The sequence below is a fragment of the Hemibagrus wyckioides genome, linkage group LG06 (genome assembly GCF_019097595.1).
Source record: "Hemibagrus wyckioides isolate EC202008001 linkage group LG06, SWU_Hwy_1.0, whole genome shotgun sequence".
NCBI classification, from domain to species: Eukaryota; Metazoa; Chordata; class Actinopteri; order Siluriformes; family Bagridae; genus Hemibagrus; species Hemibagrus wyckioides.
The window spans coordinates 22,862,289-22,888,771 of NC_080715.1; the positions used below are offsets into that span (position 1 = coordinate 22,862,289).

General features: G+C 37.3%; 1 protein-coding gene across 1 annotated transcript; it reads left to right on the top strand.

The window, feature by feature from the left end:
- The first annotated feature begins 2,085 nt into the window (after positions 1-2,085).
- On the top strand, positions 2,086-20,000 carry tbx15 (T-box transcription factor 15). Its single transcript, XM_058391342.1, has 8 exons — positions 2,086-2,926; positions 7,588-7,774; positions 9,668-9,769; positions 12,378-12,549; positions 14,468-14,635; positions 14,799-14,863; positions 16,188-16,285; positions 17,838-20,000. The coding sequence occupies exons 1-8, from the start codon at positions 2,725-2,727 to the stop codon at positions 18,671-18,673; spliced, it is 1,830 nt and encodes a 609-aa protein (XP_058247325.1). The 5' UTR covers positions 2,086-2,724; the 3' UTR covers positions 18,674-20,000.
- Positions 20,001-26,483: the final 6,483 nt, after the last annotated feature.

The following is a 26,483-nucleotide window of genomic DNA, read 5'->3' on the forward strand; positions in this document are numbered from 1 at the left end:
ATAAATAAAAGTGTGTGTCTCGGCGCAGCGGTGCAGGTGTGGTGCGGAAATCTTACTTGGCGATTAATTACCCTCTGCTCTGCTCCAATGTCCAGTGTAGTGAATCAAAGCGGGTTTCAGGCTCGCCTCAGACTGCTATTCACTGCCACATCCCTTTATTGCAGTCTGCGATATTTGCAGGTAGTGAAGGGCTGTACAGAAATGACCCGCTGTCGCTGAAAATAACTTGTCTCACTAAAAAGGCTCCGATTATTCCATGCAATAAAAATGCGCCCATGTAATACGGCTTAAGGTTAGGAAGTTATTCTACATTTTTATTACACGTGTTATAACGGCAGCAATAACATATCGCTTTGTTTCCAGAGATGTCTAGACTTTTCTAGGCCAGGTCTGTTAAATCCTGGTGCGCACATTTCTCGCACCTTTTGCTGGTTTATTACGTGATAATATTTGTGCGTCTGTTTGATTGTTCTCTATGAAGTACTGGATTAAATAAAAAAAAAATCTTTTATTACATGTTAAGCCTTCGCTTTGGTCCATTTTTTTATTGAAAATTAATCGTGTAGCCATGAGTGCTGCGCTTCAGCTGTGTGTTTCTGTAGCTGTGTGCAGAGCCTTCTCTGTAAACACACACACACACACACAAACACAGCATTTGGTTGTCTAACTGGCTGGCACGACAGGGGGCACTGTAAAAGCTGCAGCCACCATTGCAACACACAAAACATCTCACTTTCATTACACAGCATCGATTCTTAATATTTCTTCGAGTTAGAGTTTTCCCCCTAGATCTATGATTTTCTAGTGTTTGGGATGTGGGTTGTGGCTGTCTTACTGAATCTGCACTGTACAACCTCAGAGCTGGCCGGGAAATGCAAAGATTTCATTTTGGCCAAACGAACGCGTTAGAGGACATAATGTCTAAAAGTTCTTTTTGACGCACTCCATAAACCTCCAACTTCTATCCGGAACGAAAAATGCATTTAAACCGTGTAACTAATATTTATAACATATAACAACACTTTTATGTACAGAGAAGCCTATAATAATAATAATAATAATTATAGTTATATTATTATTATTATTATTATTATTATTATTATTATTATTATTATTATTATTATTATTATTAGTTATTATTAGTTATTATTATTATTATTATTATTATTCCATGCGTATTGTCTTTATTTCTTCTCCATGGCGCGTGTTACTTTAAATCGGAGCTTCATTTTTTAGGAGTGATGCTTAACCACCGCGCGCATTTTACCGCATCATTGATTTTAATTTTATAGACTAAAAACATTTTACTAAATATAAAGAAATATAAAAATAAAATCACTGTTTCGCCCTGTTCTCTTGTTTGTTATTGTAAGTAGGAAATATCGACCTCACTGTTTTAAATGAATAATATGGCTGCTCGAATTAATCGATCGGATCAAATAACCTATTTATATATATATTTTTAGTCTATTTTTATCGTTGCAATTTTACCTAACGAATCGCTGATTCTTACAAACCATTATGTCTAATATGTGTTTGAATTTAATAGTCACTTAAATTCAATATTCAGCTTAACACTATAGTATTTTATTTACAGCAATTGTTTTTCGTACTTTTAAATTAGTCCTATATGCCGTAAAACGTATTTATATTGGATTACTGGATACACTGGGGTTCACAATGTAGATTTATTTACACTTTAAAAAAAATCAAACACGTTCATGCTGTGCCACCTGTTTTCTCGCTAAATCACATTTAAGCCCACATTTTACTGCCTACATATTCGAGCAGCTTAATGTTATTATTTGACTTATTGTAAGATTTAGAAGGAAATTACTAATGAAAGACGATACGCGGTGGATAAGTTTGTCGACTGAAATTTAAACGAGTACAATCACTTGTTAGAAACGTGGTGGATAAACCGATCCTAAACTAATAGCCAACTCATTTATTAATTGGACTATATGAAATGACACTAATTAGTCGGTTTCTAGACTGTTAAAGCTGGTCGTTTTCCCTCTAATAAATATAAGACGGGAAAAATTCTGATGACGCAAAAGAAATACATAGAGAGAAGCGCAACAACAAGGTGCAGTGATATTAAACAACTTACATATGAGACAGATTCCTATCTGGTATTCAGCACTATTTCAATACTACTCGAAACAATTGACAACAGTGTTTCAAAAACAATTTCTTATTATTTCAAACTTTTGCCCAAGATCACTATGAAACATTTTGTTTTGAACGATGGCCCAAGCTGAAATCTACTTCTCCTAGAAGACGTGTTTTTGCCCTCTTTTCTCATTGGACTGCGCGTTTTGGCTCGTGGCGCTTCCGCCGGTGTGATTGGCTGAGCAGAGTTTGACAGGGAGTTAGAGGGTTGCCCTCGACACTTCGAAAAAAAGTTCTCCAGAAGCGAGTATCAATCAGAGAGTAGAAAGAAAGACACAGAGACAGAGGAATAGACAGTGGAGCGACACAAAACTAGAAGATATATGAGCGAAATACAGCTCGGAGCGAGGCGATAAGCACTTTAGGAATGGCCTCGTGCGTGTCCAGGATCTTTCAACGTGCGAATTAGATGTTCATTTGGATTATTTTTGTCACTGGAGAACTTTTTGAACTTGTACGATCATTGTGCGTGTGTACACCAGCCCTGCGCTCGGTGCTTGCGGAAGGCGCTGTTAAGATTCACTCTCGGCTGGATTTGCCGTGGGAGAGATGAGCGAGAGGAGGCGATCGGCCGCCGCGCTGAGCTCCAGAGCGCACGCCTTCTCAGTGGAGGCCCTCATCGGCACTAACAAAAAGCGCAAGCTCCGAGGCTGGGAGGAGAAGGCTCTCGAGCTCTCTATGGAAAATCTCGCAACCAACGGACAGCTGGGAGACGGAGAAGACACCGGTCAGTGCCTGGATATCGACCCGGGTTAGTGCGCAATCACGCCTTCACCACGGCCGGTTGGTCGTCACGCGCTCCGCACAGTTGTCTTGTTAAATATCGGTGTTCATGGACACTTGGTCTGCATGAAAAACACAATTTAGAATGAGTTATTATACGGCAATTACAATCTGAATAATAGTTTCTATTAACAGTCAAATTTCAGCATGGTTTGCCTGAACATTTTCTTACTTATTAAAATGCCTACATCCGCAGGTGTGGATAATTATGAGAAAATGAGAAAAATAAATCCAACATCATATGTAAAAAATAATGCAATGGAATATAAAAAAGTTCTGCTGAGCATTTATACAAAATGCCTGACGGCGCGTTTCTTAATTTTAAACACGAATTATTTAAGCGTGAAAAATTTTAGTTATTTTATATTTTTTTATATATAAATTGAGTGCATATGAGTATATATTTATACTGAATGTTTTCAAAATGAATGCTTTTTTATTAAAGCTCATGTCTTGCCAAAAGCAGCAAAACTGTTGCTGAGAGTGTATCCTTAGGATAAAAATCGGGGTGCGCTGATTTTTTGGGGGAATTTATTTTAGGCCACTGTTAACTCTAGTGGTCCTTTATTATTAAATTACTCTCTTTCCTTTATTGTCTTATTTGAAATTGGTGTGCACGTTGATTAAATACTTCTCATGTAAAGATAATAATTAAAGGCCCACCTGAAAAAGTTTTTCATTTCCTCCAGATTTGCAGCGCGCGCAGGAGTGAGCCTCTGTGTTCTGCATTGTAGTGCAATGTAGATGTGTTTATGTTCGATCGAGCAAAGAGGCTTAGTTCTCTATCCGAGTTCGACTGCAGGTGTGTGTGTGTGTGTCAGGAGTGTTGGGGGTTGGGGTGTGTGAGAAGGCCTGCTTTCGGACTAAACTGATACGTTGATCATCTGCAGCACCAGTCATCACTTGATTAGCTTCGCCAATGAGGTAGACTAACACGGCACCTCCAACAGGATTTTTTCATTATAAAATGCCATACTTGGCTTAAACAACAGATGAGATTTTTCAGAGGCTGTTTTGTATATTTCAAGTGTATCTTGGCAAATTCAAGTCTTTTGATCAACTGAGAATAAAGGGCAAATTCCCATCTTGCAATTAATGGATATTGATTGAAAATCAGTTAAATGAAGGCAACTTTCCTCGTGTTTTAGAACTATATTAAAAATAAATAGAATTCTTAGGCTACTTAACTGCCACGAAGATCATCTAAAAAAAAATCAGACTTTTCAGAGAGTGTCCCAAACACGTGTTCAAATTTTATCTTGACTGCAAATTGATGCTTTTTTGAGGGATCATATCTACTTCGTGTAAGAATTAACGTGTTACAAATCATTGCATATATTTGATTCAAAATATCTGAGGGACTGATTGTTTTCATGGAGATGGACGTTTGCAGTGTTATTCTTTCTTAACACTGAGATATCATTAGGCTTCAGGTAACTTTGAATAAAGTCTTTTTGCACTAGCCTATATAGTTTGAAGTGGAAAATAAAGTACCTACTTGATTGACGGTCATCGTGGGGAGATGGTCTGACATTGCTGATAAATATTAAACAGGTCATTTAGGCGCTCTGTGTGTTTGTGGCATGTGCGCGCGCGGGTCGCTCTGGACAAACAACTCTACAGACAGAGCGCGCTGAAATCAGGGTCAGCTATCACATCACACAAGTTTCATCACAGGTTTTCTTCCAAGTTACATCGTTTACTATATAATAAACTGTTCAGCTTCCACAACAAAAGAGAGAGTGATGTAAATCTTGTATGTCCAGTGTTGTGCGTAATTCCTTTCGCACTGTCACATCATATATGCTGTCCTGCGGCATCGTGTTTGTACCATGCCATGGGTAAGAGTAAATTAAGTCCCCTGTAAGCATTTATTATGGTTTTAATATATTGATAAATGTATATGCTAAGTGCATATTATGCTTTATTTCATTATTTGGATTTTCTTGTGGTTGATATAGTAATTTTTATAAAATTGTAGTTTAATATAATATTGCACTTCTCTCTTCTTTTTTTTTTGCAAAGGCAGGCATAGTTAGATTAATGTCTAGATAGTTTAAACTATGCATTAGTTCTACTTTTATTTTAGTCTGATGACACTGGACCGGATTTTCGTTTTCCAAGTCAAATTAACAGGACTTTGCTGTTCTGATTTAATTCTGTTCTTCTTCTTTAAAATACAAAATTCGGCTTGTTTTCTATTCATTTGTAGAATACATTCCATTCATTTAAGAATATTTTCTAAATCCAACTTGAGGATTTTATGTTGAAAATAAAATTGTATATATTTTCTTATCATATTTCAAAATTTTATGTATCTTTTATAATTTTATTTTTTAGCATTCTTTAGAATTTGTTGAAATAGAAATGTAGCTTATATTCTTAAACACGCATTTATTTTCATTAATTTCCTTGGCAATAGTCTATAAACATTATTTCCCATGGAAATTTTCCTGATGGCAGGTGTATGTGCCAAAGGTTTCAATAAGTGGCAAAGGCACCAAAAATGAACTTTTTTTTTATTTGTGTTCCAAATAACTTATACTTGAACTCAATATGAACAGTATTTAAAATTAGTTTTCATTTTTATTGCAGAAACCGATCTATATAATTAAAAGTTTTTTTATTTTTATTATTATTATAATTTTTTTTTTTGTTCAGAAAAACAGGCCTATATATTTATTTTTCCTTTAGTTTTACGATAAAAACGAGTCTGTTTGAGACAGAACACAATGTGTTACTGTGAAAAATGTTTGCTCCTTTACTGACATGGTGTGTGAGTTTATTCACCATATTAGAATATTGTGTCCTTAGTTTTATCTATAAATAATCTAATCTCTATTGCCCCTTTGAGTCTTATTGAGAGAAGCTTATAACGAAAGACGACAGATGCGTGTGCTTAAAAAGGAGTTTTAATCTTTAACTTTATTGCCTCCCTTTCACGTGGGATTGAATTAAATCCAGCGGAAACAGGTGCTTCTGTTCCTGTTGCATTGGGTTACTCTAACATTTCATGCTTAGTGAGTCGCCTCATAGCCAAGTTAAAGTCCTTCTTCACTGCATTAAATGTTCTGTTCATGGCTTCAGATCGATTTCATACCGAGAAAATGCGCTGATGAAACTTTACCACACAAATGTGCCATCATTGAATACTTAACGTCACAACATTATGCTACGTAATTATTGTCCACGTGACTATTCAAAGTGTTGTACTTTATGGGCGAAAAGTGAGTTTTGTAATTATAGTCAAATATCTGACGAACCTAGGAGCACAGTTAAGCTGATAGTAATAAACTCTTTATTAAAACACATTTAAAACGTTTTCAGTTGGTCTTATTGGTGCCTAGTGACTGTTATACTGTTTCTGGTGTGGAGTTCGACCGATGATATTGAGACAGGCGAGCTCGTGTTGAGGAAACGAGGAGCTGATGACAGCAGCAGTGAAACGGTACCATATGATTGGTTTGGCTGGAGGTGAGACCCCTGGGACTCATGGACATCCATGGACAGTCCGACAGCGCTGTGAAAGAGAGAGACATCAAGTCGCTGATAAGGAAAATGGTTTCAGGAAGGCAATAAAATTTTTTTCTCTGTAAGTCAAGGCCACGGCCATGGGATATTAGGAGCCTGTCTCGTGTGTGCAGTGAGTTATAAAGCCAGTGTTGCTGGCCAGTGTCCAGTCTCTCTGCAGCTCTGCGTCCGTGTTGCCTTATTTGCATTGCGAGTGCTGCCTAAGCAATCTCACTCGTGTGAATAGACTCGGTGTCATAGTACATGGTGTCTTTGGTAATAAAGCAAACACAGCCAACAACTAATAGTGAAAATCTGTTCTTAAGTATATTATGTTCGATGTTGGTTTTTACTCAAGTCTGTATCCTGTGTGTGTGTGTGTGTGTGTGTGTGTGTATTATTTATTTATTTATTGCTAAATCAGAGCAAAGCATTGAATAAATGGGGGCAGGGGAAACACGTATTTTTTTTAAAGAGTATTTTTTGTGACTTACATGCAATGTAAAGGTTAATAAATATAAAGTATCGTATTTAACACCTGTCAACTATGAATACTTTCTATTTCATTTTAATACTTTCTATGTAATTTTTCATTTCAATTGTCCTATGCGTTGTTTTAAAGCATATAATTGCAATTTTGTTGAATCTCGAGGACGCTGTTTATTTGTGTGATTTGCTTTACATTCAGGCAACCAATTCGGATGTTAATCAAAAATAAAATCAATAGCAGTATCTTATTCTACACCATTTCATTTTATTACATTGATCATGTTATTACACATCCCTTTCAGTAGGAGAATCTTAATCAGAAATACATCTAGGGATGTGAGATTGTGATTAAAATTTTATCATCCTAAAAAAAATACTTTCATTCATTGTTTGTCGTCTTTGCCGTCTTCAATGAATCAGTCGTTGATTCATCATTTATTTTTATCTTAAATCAAACAACAGAATTATGTTGTCCCTTTAGTGCACTAGTGTACATTTTCTTTCTAAGATATAGCATTACCAGAACTTTTTTAATCCTTAGTGCGTACTGACGATACTTTTCTCCTGAAACCTTGTTCTGTACCTTTAGCTTTCATAAGCATGCTTATGATGTTGTGGTACCGTTGGCAGATTGCGAGGCCAGTCCAGGCTCGGACAGCGAGGTGATGCCGGAGAGATCGTCGTGCTCACTCGGTAGCCCTGCGGATCTGAACCCCGCCGCCTCTATGGATGAGATCCAGGTGGAGCTGCAGTGCGCGGACCTGTGGAAGCGCTTTCACGACATTGGCACTGAAATGATCATCACCAAGGCAGGAAGGTACAACAACAGGTCAAAACCGTCCAGCATAATACTACTTCAATAGACTTAAAAGCCACCCCTTTTCACCGCCCCCCCACCCCAAAAAATGCTCCTGTATGAAGGTCATCAATTATGCTTTGTATTATTAAAGACATATGTCTTCACCACAGCAGGGTGGCATAAAGGCGCGAAGATCAGTCACTCTCGCGCTCATCTACACACACAAACATACACACACAGCTACACACACCGTAATTTCGCAAGGGGACTAACTCGATGCCGTGATATTTTTCAGGGTGCTAATGTGTTACACATGGGGGCCGAGGGCTCCGGACACGCGAGAGTCATCCTCTCATGCGCCTGTACTCCATAAGACCCGATCCCACAGAGAAACACTGAAACGAGAACTGTTTTTAATTAATATCCCGCAAATATGTTTTTAGTTTCCTTGCTCTTCCGAGCCTTCAAAGTGAGCATATAACTTAACCTTGTTGAATAAATTCATCATGTGCATGAGTGTATACCTGTCCTGATCCGACAAACTCAATGAAAACATGTCTAATTAATTACACAAATCCAGTGCGTTATTTAAAAACTTGCCAGCTTTGTGAAGTTTTTAGAACTGTGTGTAACTTATTGAAATCCCTCACATGCAGGGATCTGGGCTCTGGTCGCACTAAAAATGGCTTTAACCATCCGATGTTCATTTCAGTGTTACCCCAGCAGGGTAAAAGCAATAAAGCACACATTGCTGCTATTGTAAACTGCAAAATAATAAAACCAAAAAAAAATGTTATAATGTTTTTTCATGTTTACTCCTTCATCCCTCCACAAATAAGGGTTTAATTACTCATTCGCCCACCCCGATTTTCTATTATATAACAGAATTTCTACGTGCAATTTGATAGTTTATTTAGTTTATGGCTCAATGGAAAACAAATGGAGAAAGTTATTGCAATAATCTGGCTTCGTAAAAAGATAGATGAATCCATTTGTCATTGTTAGCCAAAAGACTATGAGAGTAAAAATAAACACACACTTTCGGAAATAAAGCAAGCAACCTGTACTATTCCTGTCATTGATTACCATTAGTACCTTTAGTATGTAAAGTATTGAGCAGGATAACTTTTACCTAGGAAAATACAGGTAGTGTGTGTTTATTCGGCTTTTATAATAATGTCTAATAATTTGTCCAAGAAAAAAAACTACATGTCCACTCCAGCGACAAGGAAAAGTACGGCTTGGTAGCATTATTTCTGAGAGAGAACATTTTGTGTGTAATTTTCTTCATGCCCAGTTTATTTCCAATTTGTAGTCTAATATATGCTGAAATGCATTCAAGCATCCTGTTTCGATCTAAAGCGAGCATTAACTCGCTTTTAGGAGCGCCGTGTGTGTGTGTGTGTGTGTGTGTGTATTCCCTCAATGAGTCTGGTCACTCCAGGGCTCCACAGGGTGGAAAAGCAGCATTATATTTTTCTCATTACAACATAAAGATTTACGGCGTTTAAATGAAAAGAAAAGGCGCAGCTTTGAAATGTTAAGTAAAGGGTTGGTTCGCTTTCGGTCATCTGCTCAGCTTTCTTTTCGTGTTTGTGGCAATTTCCCCACATTTCTAACAATGACAGTTAATAGTGGCAATGGCTGCCAGCTACGAACCAGTGTTAGAGCTATTCTGTTTATTACTTTCATTTGTTCAGCTTAATCATATTTTATAATATGTGTGTTACAATATGTGTGTTATGTGTGTTATTATTATCTTATGATATGACCGTCATTAGGTCATTAGGACTGTATTTATACTTATTTTCTCTATATACAATTTAATTGAATTTAATTATTACATTTAAAAATGTATTTGTACAGCTCTCTAAAGAATACTTCTTTAATACCTATTTTGATGTATTACAGGAGAATGTTTCCTGCCATGAGAGTTAAAATTGTGGGACTGGATCCACATCAGCAGTATTATATAGCCATGGACATAGTACCTGTGGACAACAAGAGATACAGGTGTGTTTATCAGAGTATGTACCTTTTTTATTTTAACCTGAACCTAAACATGTGGTTTACTTTTACTTATTTGAGATCTAATTATATAATTTTATATAACTTGCCGTATCAGCACTGATGGTTTAGTGTTTCTCTGTGATTACACCTGTACGATGACAGCATACAGCTCCAATCACAAAAGATTTATTTCGTTTGAACACAATCAAAAATAATAATGCTTTATAAAATGTGGACTTAATTTACTCTTACCCATGGCATGGTACAAACATGGACAGCATATATGATGTGACAGTGTGAAGGGAATTACGCACTGGACACGCAAACTCTTTCCTTAAACATATAAATTAATATATAAATAATAATAATAATAATAATAATTATATTTATATATATATATATATATATATATATATATATATATATATATATATAGAGAGAGAGAGAGAGAGAGAGAGAGAGAGAGAGAGAGAGAGAGAGAGAGCACAATATAGCACAATAAATTTGGTTTGATTGATTCACATTTACTTCTGATTTCATTGGAGGTTATGGTGAAATAATTACGTGACGTAATTCTTACATTTCTTTTCACATTACTTTTTGACCCATCAAAAAATAATCATAATCCATGGGTTTGTTGTTGAAACAATTTCTTGTGGCAAACTAGATTTAACATCTGGAAAATCTGAGACTGTTGGGAGAAAAGAGAGAAAAATTGGGCATTTATAACATTAAACTGAAGATGTTTTATCCAACCCCCACCAAAAAAAAAAAAAAATTAAATATAAAATAAAATAAAAAAAAAAGTGAAAAAATCCTGCTCTGTATTTTAAGGCTCTCACATTGGTGTAAAAATTACACTTTGCTCATGTTTGTGTGCCAAATATAAATGAAACGAGATCAGATATCTGATGGTTCATTGATATTATATTATTTAAAGTAGTTAAAAATAGTTCATGTCTTGTATTATTATAATGTGTGTCACACATGTAATATTTGGGTCGGTAGTAATGATGTGACAGGTCAAACTGTGTGATACCATGGTACTAAATCTACTTCCTGACATTAGGAACATGTCATTTAATTCATGACATTCAGTCTTTGATAGTTGTCTTTATTCAAATTTCAATTGCATTTAGATGAATGTTGCATGTGTACTCAAAATAGAACCACAGTCATTCAAAGACTGTGGTACAGTGCTTGAAGAGAGTCATTTAGGGTCCTCAAATATCATGCAGGATTTTAGAAGTCAAAAGATCTTGTAAAATTAAATGGGATTTTCTTGCTGGCTGGGGAATTTACCGCAAGGCTTTGCAAATAGAGCGCAAATCTGTCACTGGAATGCTTTATCCGTCTCAGGGTCTGGAGTCTGGAAACACAGCCTTTATTGGCCTATACACACTTTATTTAGGCACACTGCCTTTTCTAAGGAAGGTCGAGGTTATACTAGATTTGTTAAGTCCTCCTTTATATTATTTGAATTACTTTTTCTCTTTAATGTGGCAGACAGCTGGGGAAAAATAAAGAAAATAAGCCATTACATCTATGTATTGCAATATATGTACATTTTTTTGCTCTCTGTCACTGTTCAATGAGAAAAACACTATGTTTTTTTAATGTTTTTTTTTTTCTAACTTTCCGTAGCTTGCCTCTGTGTGTTTGTGTGTGTGTGTGTGTGTGTGTGCATTTTTGAACTTTATGATAATGCAAGAGAGCTGGCTGTTTTATTTCCTTTTATTGTTGTTTATATATGACTCCATATGGAATTTCTATTTAAATATGAATATGTCCTCAAAACTCTCCAAAGGGTGTCACATAAAGTCTGATCTTTATTGATTGTGTTGGTGCCAGATGGCAGATTTATGTGAGATGAAAGAAGACTAATCAAATTTCCAGTTCTCTTTGGGGCTAAGGTTTCTCCCTTCTTTAACACTTTCCCTGCTACACAGAGCATAACCCTAAACAGGACTCCAAACAGGAAATTACAGAAACGGCTGGTATTTTATGTGTGTGTGTGTGTGTGTCTGTGTCTGTGTGTGTGTGTGTGTCCGTGTCTGTGTGTGTAGGTGTGTGTGTGTGTGTGTCCGTGTCTGTGTGTGTAGGTGTGTGTTTGTGTCTAAGTACTCTTATCACTTTATGTGTTCATGAAGTATTTGTCAGTCCGTGTCCATACATATGTGCATATTTGTGTGTGTGTGTGTGTTTGCTGAAGGCTGCAATGAAAATGATGCAACAAGGCCACAGATGATGTTTAATGATGCCAAGCAATAGCAATTGGGCAAAATGAGAGTTATAACCATGTTTAAGGGTTGACTGATAACTTTGGCAAAAGCACTGCAGCTAAATACTTTCAGAACTAAAGACCAGAACAAAAGACAACCAGCTGTGCATTAGACAGTGTGTGGAGTCCAAATTGTCAGCAGAAAACAAACCAAGAATAACTAAATAGAGAGGGATGGGATTAGACCCAAAGGTTGCACATCAGCGCTAATATTTTTACAGGTTAGTTATTTTGTAAATTCAGGCATCAACTGTGAACATGTAAAACAGTTAAATTGCTAAAATTGTTGCTTGGATTAGGGTGTCTTATATCCCATTGCTGTGTTTGCAGGTATGTTTATCACAGCTCAAAGTGGATGGTGGCTGGAAATGCAGACTCTCCTGTGCCTCCGCGTGTGTACATCCATCCAGATTCACTGGCCTCCGGGGATACGTGGATGAGACAGGTGGTCAGTTTTGACAAACTGAAACTCACCAACAACGAACTGGATGACCAAGGACATGTGAGTTTAGCTTATTACAATAAGATCCCCATCATTTGGAATGTTTACTAGGCACTGAGATGTTAGTTGTGTTTTGTCACTATTACGATTGCATTTGTCTTTTATATATTATGTGATTCTCCAACTGACCAAAATGTGAAATAATCAGTCTTTATTAGGCTATAAAATAACTCCTGATAACACTTACCTGGCTAATATACAATTTCTCATATTTTACACTTTACACATTTAAGGCTATTTAGGCCTCTCCTGGCATCTGTGGCCTCTCTCTATAATAAAAAGATTTTCAGTTTATTTCCCAGGTCAAAACCCACTTAATTAATGCTACTTATATTTCACAACTGAGCAGTGACTGGCTACAAATGGGGTACATGCACGCTAGGGATATTGTGCAATGTGATCTTCACATTTTAGTCTGAAGTAATTGTTCCTGAAGTAAATGTGACCTTGACGGATCTTGTTAGAAATCGAAATGTTTTACACTTTTCTTAATATAATTCTTTGTTGTTTGTTGCAGTTCGCTGTGAGTGCACAGAGAAGTTAGTTTTATTAAAAGAGATTTAAACAACTCTTGCTGACATTCAACATGTTCTGCTATGTCGCCGTGGTTATGAGTAGCAAAGTCAAAGCAATGTAGAGTAATGGGTGTGATGAACCAGCATGCCTAATGTGCTTACGATTTTTTTTTATAAGATTTTTGTTTCTGAATAGTTTAACTAGTGCTAAATATGAATAGCTTTGACATTCAACAGCAAAATGATTATTTTTTCTTGCCCTTATCTGAATCAGACTTCTCTTATCCAGATTATAGATGCAGACTCTATGCACTCAAAATTAGCATTTTAAGCCAGGTTTAGGACAAGTAGTGCTTTGCTGGCATCATCTTTGCATGTGGAGATGTTTTTGTTCGAATCGGTGATGCTATCACTACCATTCTGACAAATGTAATAACATATGGGTGTTAAGAACTACAGTGGGCTGGTGTTTTTCTGGAAAATGGAGAAGGGCCTTTTTTTCTTTTACCACAGCCTTATAAAAAGAGACTTTTATTTTTTGTTCGCCTGGAGCCAGAGTGGAAGTTAACAGTGGAACGTCCTGTGTGAGATGTCTTGCTATGATGGACAATTCAACCCTTTTATTACCTTCCTTTTTCTCCCTCATGCTCATATTAATCATCATATCATTGAAACCTCCATTTATATTATATATAACTTTTAAAATGTGTTAGAAAAGTTTGAGATGTGACTATATTTTCAAACACCCTGTATTCTGTGTTTAGTTTTCAAACAGCTATTTTTTTTGCTAATTTATTGGTTATGATATTGGTTAGACATTAATGTGACGTTCCTTGAAAATATACATAAGTTCAGTTCAATTTTATTTATATAGTGGTTACAAAGCAACTTTATATAAAAATCAGTGCACGTAATCAGTGCCTGCTTGCTGTTGCCATCTGTGTGGAAGCATTTCTAATACAAAAGTATAGTCAAAGTCATAGCATAACTCTTAAAAATGTGAAAAGGTTGATGTTTTGGCTGCTGTGGGATTTTGGTCATGTTTGCTCTGGCTCTCTGATGTTTAATCCTTTTGAGGTTGGCTGGTACAGTCTTGCCCTGAGCTCTCCTGGGCCATTCAGTTATATAAGGTCAAGAAGATAAGGCACAGGAATATTACATTTGCTGTCACAAAGTTGTTTTGCAATTCCCTGTTCTCTCTATTTTGACCTTTCTGTCTCAGGGGATTTTGTTTGACCCTGGGATTAATGAATTAATGAAAGCCAAACCAAGGCTGCAGTGGTAGTGACAGTGGTGGTGAATGTTCTCCAGGACCTCTGCATTTTTCCCTTATAAGATCCAGGCATATATAATTTAATAAAATAGACAAACAACACAAATACATTTGCATCCTTCTCCTTCAGATCATCCTACACTCCATGCACAAGTATCAACCTCGTGTTCATGTGATCCGGAAAGACTTCAGCAGTGAGCTCTCTCCCACCAAGCCAGTGCCAACCGGGGAAGGAGTGAAGACTTTCAGCTTCCCTGAAACTGTTTTCACCACAGTCACAGCATATCAAAACCAACAGGTCTGTATTACAGTGCAGCACCTTTGAACTGGTAGAATTTTCCAGTGTGGCAGATGTTGCAAAGACCAACAAAAACGAAAGCATTCCAGAGAATTTTCCTCCCCGTTTTTTTGTAGTTAATATTACTTTGACTTATTTTGTTTGACTCTTTCTTGGCTTGCAGATTACCCGACTAAAAATTGACCGCAACCCGTTTGCTAAGGGTTTCCGGGACTCTGGGAGAAACAGGTACGCTTTCATGAGCACTAATGTAACCAATCCTTCCATTGTAATCTCCATACTGCTTTGAGCAAACAAACATATTTCTCAAATGTTGCCTTGACCATGAAAATAATCCTCTAGAGATGCATTTTAATCTGCTATGTGCTGTCTCGAAAATCACCTGCTGCTTTGCCTGCCAAGAAATCCTTGTTGATCTGTAAGAAAAGTATCCAGGGTGAAAAGATTTCTTCCTTTTTCTCTTGCATAATTTTCATCTCTGTATGTTCTGTATCCTCATTCGCTCTGTCTTCATTCTCTTCATTGTTCCATCTTCAACACCATAGTTTTCACTTTACACTCTTCAATGTTCTCCATCACTATAAGATGTGAGTCTGAATTAACATACAACAAGAGAAAGGCTGGAACGGAGCCTCGACACATGAAAGCCTGCCGCCATCTGGAGAGCATTATCAGCACAGATATTTGAGAAATCTTTTTTCATTTTTCAAACAATAGAAGTCCTGATTTATGAACTAGCATGTTCGTTGCAGCAAAAATGCAGATGAAAACATTATTGAGAGTATGATATTTATAGACAGAAAATATAATTACTCACACATCTATCCTTATTTAACTCAGATTATGGTTTTAAAAAATAAAACTCTGTTCGAGTAATAAAGCTGTATATTCATCCCAAAGTAACCACAATTCCATTTATCCACCGAAGATCATGAAAACTGCAGAACAGCTAATAATATAAGATCAAATTCCATGCATTTGTCTAACATCTGTTATTAAATAAGTATATTTGCAAAAATTTACAGTCAGGACCATCAGTGCTATACCAGGTTGGCATGCTTAGCTGTGCATTTAGTCATTTTATTTATATTCATCCTGACCCATTGGTTTTGAGGGATTACTCTGTGATGGAGTGCAGTCCTGGCCAAAATCTGTATTATTAGCGTGTGTGCCTAACGAGCAAGAGTAAGTGGAGACTTACAGCCCCTAAAGGAAGCTGTGTTGTGCAGGCTGAGCTGAGCCTGAGGCTGAGCTGCCTCTCCCAGTACAGGGGAGTAAATCACACAGGAAGGAGATTTGTGTATGGGGCTGAGATGAAACATCACCCAGATTTATGTGCACAGTAAAAAGCTGCTCCTTTTTACAGTCTTTGGTTTCCTTCGACTGCCTCACTGGACTTCTCTTTGCATCTCTTCTCTTTCATGCAAATGATCCGACACTCTATACTCACATAACTGTCCTCCGTCTCAACGTCTCAACATTTTTTAATTCATCCAACGTTGTCCCTGACTCCTCTATTTTGGTCTCAACCCTTTTCCTTTCTCTTCTATAGGACAGGCCTGGAGGCGATCATGGAAACATATGCCTTTTGGAGACCACCTGTGAGGACACTTACATTTGAGGATTTCACTAACATGCAGAAGCAGCAAGGTGTGTTGATTGTGCATCAAAATAATTTTAAAGACAAATAAAAAAAAAAAAAACTTAAATTAGCCTACCTTAGATCACCTCAATAAGGACAGTACACAGTAAAAAGACTAAGGTCTTGAGTTTAGTATTGGACTGAAGAATAGACCTGTTCTAGTACTAAAAAAAAATGCCTTTGCAAAAGAAATCATAAAATACAATTACCTCTGTCCTGGATAGTCGTAACTGTAACCTTTTTTTTATGGTCATGGCTAATATCAATGGCCTGGAAAATCAAACGTTACAGCAAAATCTCCTCTCTCAAACCGTAACAGTGACTTAAAGCCAATACTCATCACAAGCAGACATCTGTTTAGCATCATGAACCCTAATAGATTAAATGTTAATTAAAGTCCCACACCGCTGATGAACTTTTGGTACTCTGTGCAAACGTTCTTCCTCCCCAGAATTTCATCTCTCCAGCAGTGCAGCCAGTTCTCTCTGAGTAATCAGCTTATTCCCTCAGCACCACTGAAGGCCCTCTCACCCCTGCCCGACAATAGGGGGAAAAATATGACATCACCCTAAGATCTCCTCTCTCGCTCAGCCAGCAGAGCAGTACCACGCAGAGTGGAGCTCAGCTGTATTATCGAAGGCATATGGAGCTGGCCCAAACTTCAGCCAAGACTAAGAGTCCTGAATTGTTTTGGACTGACTGCATGATATTTTCCTTCCTTACCATGTGCTCAGTCTAAATTTTCGAAACAATGAAATGACCACTGGCCAGATTCTCATTAATAAAGAAATATGTGATTATAGATATCCCACAGCTATCATTCAGTTCCAAGACTTTGATATATATATGCTTTGCAGCGGCCAAGTGTCTTTTTCCTCCTATGTTATGAATGATGCTTTTTATATGATGGAAAGGAAGGCAAGACCTCTTGTGACTATATATACATTCACATGACGACATTCATCTCACATTATTTCTGGGATAATTTCAGCTTTTAGATACTAGCTGAACTATAAAGAAAATTTTTCACTATTTATGAGTGCAGGGATTTTGCTGATTATTGCTCTGGAGAGATACTATCCATTATATGCCTCCAAGTGGCACTTGTTGCCAAACTTGAACAGGGCTCTCTTGTTCCACGAAGAGGTTTAGGATGCATTGCTTGTCCTTAGGAGCCTCTGTGACTGCACGTTGTTCCCGGACTGAAACGAGAGATCACTCTCAGTATGATTGTTGGCTAGTGATTCTGTTTTTAGAACTGGCCCTGTCTTACTATTTCACTGTTCTTGTGTGTGTGTATATATATATATTCAAGTACACTTTATATAATACATATACAGTGCGTCTTTGTATTTGGTGATATTTTTGTATCTGTATGTATGCATGAAGATTTCCAGTCCTCCAGGACATTTTGAAAGCTGAGTAGCAATAAAATCATAGATACTTTATCAGTTTTATTACACACATGTCCAGTTGTCTGGTCATATTACAGCAAGACACTACTTTTATTTTTATTTGTCTTTTTAAAATCTCTTACTGTTTATTATCTGTGCTTTTCAGGAGGGAGCACTGGCACATCTCCTACTACCTCGAGCACTGGTACACCATCTCCTTCAAGCGCGACTCACCTTCTATCACCCTCCTGCTCTCCTCCCACCTTCCATCTTGCTCCCAACACCTTCAATGTGGGCTGCCGGGAAAGCCAGCTGTGTAACCTGGGGCTGTCTGAGTATCCTGCCTGTGCCAGAAGCAATATGCCAACTTTGCAGGGCTACGGAGGTCTGGCTGACGGATCCTACGGCCGTCTCCAGTCAGCAGGTGGCAGCATGGCCCCCGCCCAGCCTTCAGACTCTTTTCTGCCACAGAGGACTTCCTCTTTAATTGCAGCAGGCATGCAGGGCAGCACTCACACCTCATTGCCCACTAGTAGTAATGGCGGAGGCAGCAGCGGTGGCAAAATGGATGCTTATGGAAGTCAGTTGTCATCTTTCCCCACCTCCCAGCTCCAGTATGTGATGCAGGCAGGGGCAGGTTCGGCCTCTGGCTCGTCCTCTTCCCCAGGGACGTCCCCTTCTTCAGCTCACATGTTTACCGGGAGTCACCACCACATGCAGCAAGGTTCATATAATGCATTTTCCTTGCACAATCCCTACAACCTTTACGGATACAACTTCCCAGCTTCCCCACGCTTGGCCGCCAACTCAGAGAAATCTCAGGCCAGTCTGTTGTGCTCATCCTCTTCTGCCGGGGCCTTTGCTGAGCGCCAGTACCTATCCAGTGGCAGCATGGACAGCATGCACATGATAGGAAATCCCAGCAGTAGTCAGCAGGTGTCCACAGCTTGTGATGGTCGCCAGTATGGCTCCTCCTCTCAGATGTCTATGCACATGGTTTAAAAGAAAGAAAACCAGGGTGAAACTTTGTGTGTCATCAGAGCAAGAAGTCATATCAAACTGTTTTTCAGTCTATTTGTCTGCTATCATAGAATTTTGGCATTAAAAAAAAAAATCAGATTGTTGCTGATGGACAAAGGTACAGAACAAATCTTGAATCCTTTCAAAAAGGGGCTAATCATCTCATGTGCAGACTTTAAATCAGATGTACATGGACAACATAAATGTGTTATTTATGTCATTTTTCTTTGATACATGCCATAAATAGGCTAATACATAGAAGATCGTATGGACCTGCCTTCTGTATTTTCCAGTCTCAATCCAATGCAGTATCTTAAGAAGTCTTTATCTTATGAGGGTGCTTTTCAAGGATTCTTGTGAGATTTGGTGCAATAATGGACTCAGTGAATCATTTCTTATCACACGCATCCTTTATCTAAACAACGGACACTCAAAGCTGACCTAGATGTTGTTTTTGTTAAACAATAAAAAGCAGATCAATCTGCTTCACAACGAAGTAATTTCAGAGAAATGGAAACATTATGCATTGTGTTTAGTGAATATTATTCACCCGTGATAATAAGTGGAAAAAGTTACCCTGAAGGACACTGATGGGCAGGAACTGGATTTGGTCAATTGTATTTGGTTACTTTTGGTCAATTTTATCCTTGCCTATTTTATTAGAAGTTACTTAACTAAATTTGGAGTGTATCACGTTTTTAGACACTAAGCTTTAATGTTGACGTGTGGAAACTATAGAATACCAGAATAATAAATGTATGTTTTGGAGTGCTATAGAAGTGTAAAGTATTTAAGTGCTATGTGACAAAACAAATATGCAGTAAATATAAGTGCCAAGCACAAAACCTCAGCAATGCAATTCAATTCCTACAACGCACACTATTTGGCAGCCTGTGTAAGAAGAAGAAGCAACATTTATTCTTTTAACTGATTGTGAATTAAGAATATCAACATGGTAAAGAAGGGACAATCATTTGCTTCCTAAATATGCAGGAAATGTAAATAGTGGGTCATAAGCTTGTTATCAAAATCTATTTTTTGTGAACATTTTGTGAAATAAAGGACGTATTTGTCAGGACTCAAAAGACAAAAACCAAACCCTGTGTTCTGACATTTGAGAATGCTGTACAAGCCACTTTTACAACAACTGTTGAAAGATCAAGCATGGAAGTGAGGAAACAGTACCCTTCTCATACAGTATGAATGAGAGCTTGGTCTTCTGGACTGGACAGTGAATGTAAATCTGTGTCTCCTTCAAAACGTATGTCTCTCTTACTGCCATGTGCATGAGACAGAGTAGGTTCATGAGGATCAGAAATGAATATTATAAATAAATAAACAAATAAATCATTAATAAAGGTTTAATGCTGCTGTTTGTTTGATAAAAAAAAAAAAAGAATAAACATAACTCATGTACTTGTTACATTAACTCTTGAAGCATATTAATATACCACCAGGTCTGAGAGAAAGACAGAGAGTGACTTACTGGCTTGGTTAGACATGGAGAATTTTTACATTTCACAATTTGCGTCTGCTTTTAATTCAGTAATAATACATTTTTATGGTCACTCTTTTTGCCTTGGTTATTCTTCTCATTATCCAAGCATAGAATCCTCTGATTTAGAAACACAATCAGCATCTATTACATGGATGTCTTCAGAAGTAAGTCTTTTTTTTTTTTCCCCCTCGCTCTCAATTACTTTCTCTATTCCTCTCTCTTGCTCGGTCCCTCACAAATCATCTCCCATCAGTGCTCAGTTTCACCCCTGAAATATCAGATCTGAATCATCTGAATCATCTGAATGGCTAGTGGACCATGAAGACATCCCTATGTATTAGAAACACCTGTTTCCGAAACTCTGCTCTAGTAATGATTGGGTATTTTGTTGAGTGCATGATTTCATAATTTGGAATATCTCCATCAAGTCTGGACATTATTTCCAATAATCATTCACATTTATTTGTATGATTATATTCTCTGTGGTAGCGTTGCCAATCAAGTGAGCAAATGTTGAATGCTGATGAGGATGCACCATTACAAACACACAGAAGGTACTGTTACACACCGAATACTGATGATGTGCTAGGGTTATATCATGGGCTATGTGAACAGCATTGTTGTGGGACAGAGAAAGTCTGAAATTAATCAGGATTTGAAAAGGTTGGCTGGTTTAATGTACATACAACGCTTTTAGAAATATTCCTGGTAAACTGTTGCCCTCTTGTGTTTATCTTTTTATCTGGCATGGATTAATGATTACGTGTATAGAGAATAAACAATAATTACTGTGTGTAGGTGTATGAGTAAATGCATCAAATTTCAGTTAATCGTATCAAAGTTAATTATATATTTTTTATATATTGTTATATAAAACGCATATTATAATTTTTTATACCAAACTGGGATGATGTCAGAGGGCAGACATGGAATCATCTCTACTTAACACTTCATCAGAGTAACATAATATACGTTTACAAGCATTTTTGTGGTCATAAGTAAACTGACATCACACCCACATTCAGCTTGATGAGACAATTTAATTCCTTCCATTTTATTATTATTTTTGTATCTGACTGTTTACAGCCCTTTAACAACAACTTCCATGCTTTTTATTTGTCTCTAGACTTGGCTTTTCTCTCCACAGGGAAGCCACGATGGAGAGAACAAACAAAACATTAAGAACAGAGGTTGAAGTAGGGTCTAAAACCAAACAGAGACAAGTTCAAAGCATTAGCGATTACATTCTGACTCAAAAATCTATTAGGCATAAACACTGCACTGATGTGTAATACAGCTTCAGATAAACTAGTTATTGAGCATGACTTAAAAATTTTTGAATGCATGGAGCAGACTGAAGTGTCAGACAGAAGAAAAGAGACATTTGCAATAGTAATGCCCTTAAGCAGAGTGGCTCTGATAAAGTGATAAAAACAGACGGAAAGTGTTCAGCTCTGGCTTAGACCTCTGTCTCTTGTGGATCAGAACCTGCTGAGTACAGAGGAGTCCCGTGGAGACACTTCCTCCTCTAATGAGAGAAGTCCGGGCTGGAGAGATTCTGCAGATGATGTGAGAGACCCTGCTGATGAACCGAACGCTGGATCAGACCTTTTATTTCATACAGAGCCTGGGACACATCTGAGTATGAGAAGAGTAGAGCTGTAGTGTGGATTGTGGGTTGTGGTATGAGGGGGCTGAGGCCTGGCAGTGAGGTCTCAGATTGCCTCCTGACCTTATGAAGCCACGGCTGGGGGAGAGTTGGTGTTCAGAGGGGTGTGTGGAGTTTAGGGGTGAATGGTGAACAGATGTGGTGTAGTAGTCTGTTAGGTGGTATAGTGTGGCAGTTGGACTCTAATACACGGATGTAAATGTCTTTTACAGCCACTGGAACAAGAACTTTATTTTGGATTTAAAATAAACAACCCTAAACATTAATTAAAGGTTTTGCATAAGAAAATAATCTGGTGGTATTAAGCAAAAAGTATAGTGTTTATTAAGGATTACAGAAAATGGTCACAACCAGAATAGCTATTTGTATAAAAATAATCAAATTATTTTCAAAAGACAAACCTTAAGTACAACAAACACAATTGAAATACATAGTACTATATCTATCTATATTGGCACCTTTGCTATTTTTAATTTAAGTATGCTTAAGTAGTCTCAGCCTAAGTGTGAAATGTTTCATTCTTAGATTGTACTCGCGTGAAAAGCTATCAAAAAGAGGCTATGTTGACATTAGTTACAGCTTACTATACTGTGCATTAATGATAGTCTGCTGTGTTATTGCAACAGTGAAAATGTTATGGTCTTGTATATTTTGATTGACCGTCTGGTCCCTGGGTGTTATGTGTTGTGAAGCTGAAGTATTTACTGTGTACATTCATGTCCAGCAAAGTTTTTGACTAACAGAAATTGTCAACAGCAAAGCAACAATAAAGCAGATCCCTTAGCCATAAATAATGCAGGCCCATAATAAATGCCCGCTGCCTGAGGCATGATTTTCTCTTCACTGTGAAGAGAGTGGGCCTCCTCTGTCCTTGACTAAGCCTCAGCACTCACATTCTGCTACTCCATTCGTTACGCTCGTTATTTTCACAGGAAGTTTGTTTAACGCTCAATAGATGGACGATGAACAGCCATCATTCAAGTTGCCTTATAATGCAGAGCTAATCCAGAGCACCACAACCCCCACCCTTTCAACAGTTAAACATTCTGGGAAATATTCTACCAACACACATGTGTATGATAAATCACCTTTATAATGCTTGTCACATAAAATGTTATTATGAATGCTGGCTTAAGACTGTGCCCGTTGAGTTGGGGCTAACATGGAGGACTGTACCAGGGCCATGCCATTTTTTTTTTTGTCAGGCTATGTATAGAGACCTGTAGATATGTGAAGGGTGCGTGTCTGAATGCAAGTTTGGAGAACAGGCGCTGCATTCCTTCATGGCCTTCACCTGGACCTGACCAATCAAAGCCAAACCTTCACACTGCTCTTATGGAAATTTCACAGCAGCATTTCCAAAAAGCCCTGTGGTTAAATACTGTACTGACTGATTACTTGGGAAAAAATAGGCACAGAGCATTATCAGCACAGCTCTAATCCATGGTAACAGGCTTGCTGAAAGCTCTTGCACTTGTTCACAGAAACAGGCCTGCTGAACTTGATTCCTTTGCTTTAAGAGACTATTATCAACCGACTTTTTTTTCCTGAAAGCTGATAAATACTAGTTCAAATGTTCTGTTTTGTTGATTTAACCCTAAGACAACCTAGGTATGGTTGGTTTAGTCCTATGAGACTTACTAGGCTAATTTATTTCTGCGTGTGCATGTGTTTCTGGGTTGATATTAAGCTGCATAATTTAAGTAAATTCGACTCTTATGCATATTGGGATAATGTTTAAGCATATAGGGATCTATATACTTAATCACTGTACTGGTCTGTGGTGGTGAAGCTCAGTTTTTACCCAGAGTTCTCTGGTTACTTGATAGATCTGTGTTTATATCCTTACCTATAGTCACAAGCTGTGGATAGTTAATAGTTAAAATAATCAATGACAGGTCAGTATGATGTGGCCCTTCATGAAGCATAGTTCTTGATATGACCCTGAAGCTGTTTATTTTCCAATCACAAGATGTCCTGTAGTGTTGAATTTCCTTTACACCACAACAGGTTGGCCACAATTACAATTACACAATTGCAATTGGAGTTTTTACAATTGTATACAATTAAATTACATTTTTCTAAACATTAGGAATAGTAAATAGTAATAATAAAAGATATATGAATGCACAGTTACTAATTTAAAAATCCATATCAAATAATATTAAATATTAAACCATTTTAAAATATTGTTTAAAAAAATCATTATTTTGCATGAAAAGTTTTGCATTAACTGAATAAAAGAACATCTGTGAAATGTATATTTTCCTGCTGTATGGGAAAATGAATGGCCAATAATTGCCAATTCACAAACGTCTTACTATTTATAAAAATAAAAATAAATAATTGTAATACCATAGTTCCACAGTTGAGAGCAGAGGAATTAGAAACAGGCATCCATTTTGTTTGAAAATAGAATTCTGCCTGTGTTGTACTGCTCACATCTTCCTGCCAAAAATGCTGCAGTGTAACAGAATAAAGACCTGGCTGCTGGAGCATTTAGAGTTTTTTTCCCCAATATTCGCTCCATATTATAAATGATTAGGCTATCTTCAAAAAATGTTGTAATCTTATAACTGTGGGTCTCTTAGGGTTAAACCATCAAAACAGTACAGTTTTCCTTGTTATTTTAGGCATGTTTAAAACCCCATCATAATAGTAATAGTCTCTATCAGTGAACAGCTGACAACTTCAATAAAACAGGCTTCATTTTAAAACTAGAATGAATTTCCTGGCTATATAATTACACATTTTAACCATAATTACACATTTTGACCATACAGTACACAGTTTTAGAAGGGAAATGATTTATAATCACAGTATCGGGTGTCACCCAGATGAGGACGGCTTCTTTTTCGAGTCTGGTTCATCTGAAGGTTTCTTCCTCAGATCCAGAGTCAATTCAGAGTTTTTCCTTGCCACTGTGACCTGGCTTGCTCATCAGGGATGAGGTGATACATTTTATTTTAAAATTTATATCCTGAATTTATATATTTCTGTAAAGCAGATTTTGGATGAAGTCCTTTGTTACAAATGCTCTACATATAAAACTGAATTGAATAATTATGTAATTTCTATTATCTGATATTTCATGAGAATAAAAATCCATGGTTTTCCCCCATTTTGACACGTGTTATGTCCAATAAAGATCAGGTCTTTGAGTGGTTAATGATTGTTTTTAATTACTTTAATTATAGCCACTGTCAGCTTTCTGAGTAAGTGTTGTAGAACGCTTTATAAAATACTAAACATGAACGTGGAGCCCAAAAATGAAGAGATTCTTCTAGTACCTCTTCTTTTTCCTCAACCAGCAACCTGGTTGGCAACCATCTCAATGTTATTAAAGGCTAATATTACTACATTTAATATACCTACCAATTGTAGCATATTTGACTTTTACTGTTTACTTATTAAAATCACTCAGCACTTCTTCAGGAGCCATATAATAGCTACATTTGATTTTAGGTTAGATAGCTTAAATAATTTAATTGTGCTTTGAACTAGCTGCAACCAATTTGCTGTTAGTCATGGTCAGTGCAAAAATAAAGCAATGAGTGAAAGTGCCATTATTTGTCAGTTCCTCCAGGATTTTGTGGACTTTTTTTGTTATTGTTGCAGCCAGAAATACTACAGAAACTGTCTTCTGAAACTTGTAGAGATTTTGTGTTTTTTTGATGAAAGCTACTTGAATCGATTAAATTGCAAGAATAGGATTCTTCTTTTAAACTCACAGACACACAAAAGACACACACATTAATTTCTATGATTGCTTTACTCACAAAACATTGAAGAGAATTGAAGAGGGCCTTGGTTGAATGTGTTGTTTGAATGTGCCCTTGATGTGCCTTGTACCGAATCTGCTGAAAATCTAGATCCTATAAATATTGTGGTGTTTTTCTTTATTTTGCTTTGATTTCTGTGATCACAAAATTCTGGAGGGACTGATTTGTTTTGTGAAATTCTCTTTTTGATAAAGAAAAAAAGTAGATCAGTTTAAATTGTTAATTTGATTATATTCTCATCTATAGAAATAAGTTCATTGCAAAACAAAATGAGTGGATACAACTGTTCCCTTCAGATGAGGGGAGAGACCATCTTATTCAAGATCGAAGGAAAAGGATATTCTGACAAATGGATCAGGTCAGCAGTGTGATAGTCACAGGACTGGACAGAGGTCAGTTTTCAGACAGAGCTCTTTGTTTAGCTGGTCAACCTTTCCTTATTTATGGTTGCTATGTGACAGAAAGAGTAACATTGCAAGTACAGCGTGTGATTACTGTCTGTCATAGGAAGAAGAGCTCAGCAATCCCAGAGAGCTTCAGTGTGGAATCACAGCTCCTCATGATGCCCTCAGTTAGATCCCTCTAGAGCTGTATCAGGCATCTCCTGCTGACAGAGACACCTGGCCAGTCCCAGGACCTGCTTCATTCAGTTGTCTTAGGAAATGCTGTGGATTCCCCATGAGGAGCTAGAATTTGTGACTGGGAATAAAGTCTGGGCTGAGCTTCCTGGCCTGTTGCTACCACAATCCCCAACAGGAAAAGAAGAAGGAAAATAAATGAATAAATGAATTGCGGGTGTCGATAGTTAGGTTAGAATTTCTGCAGGCGTGGATAGAGTAGGAT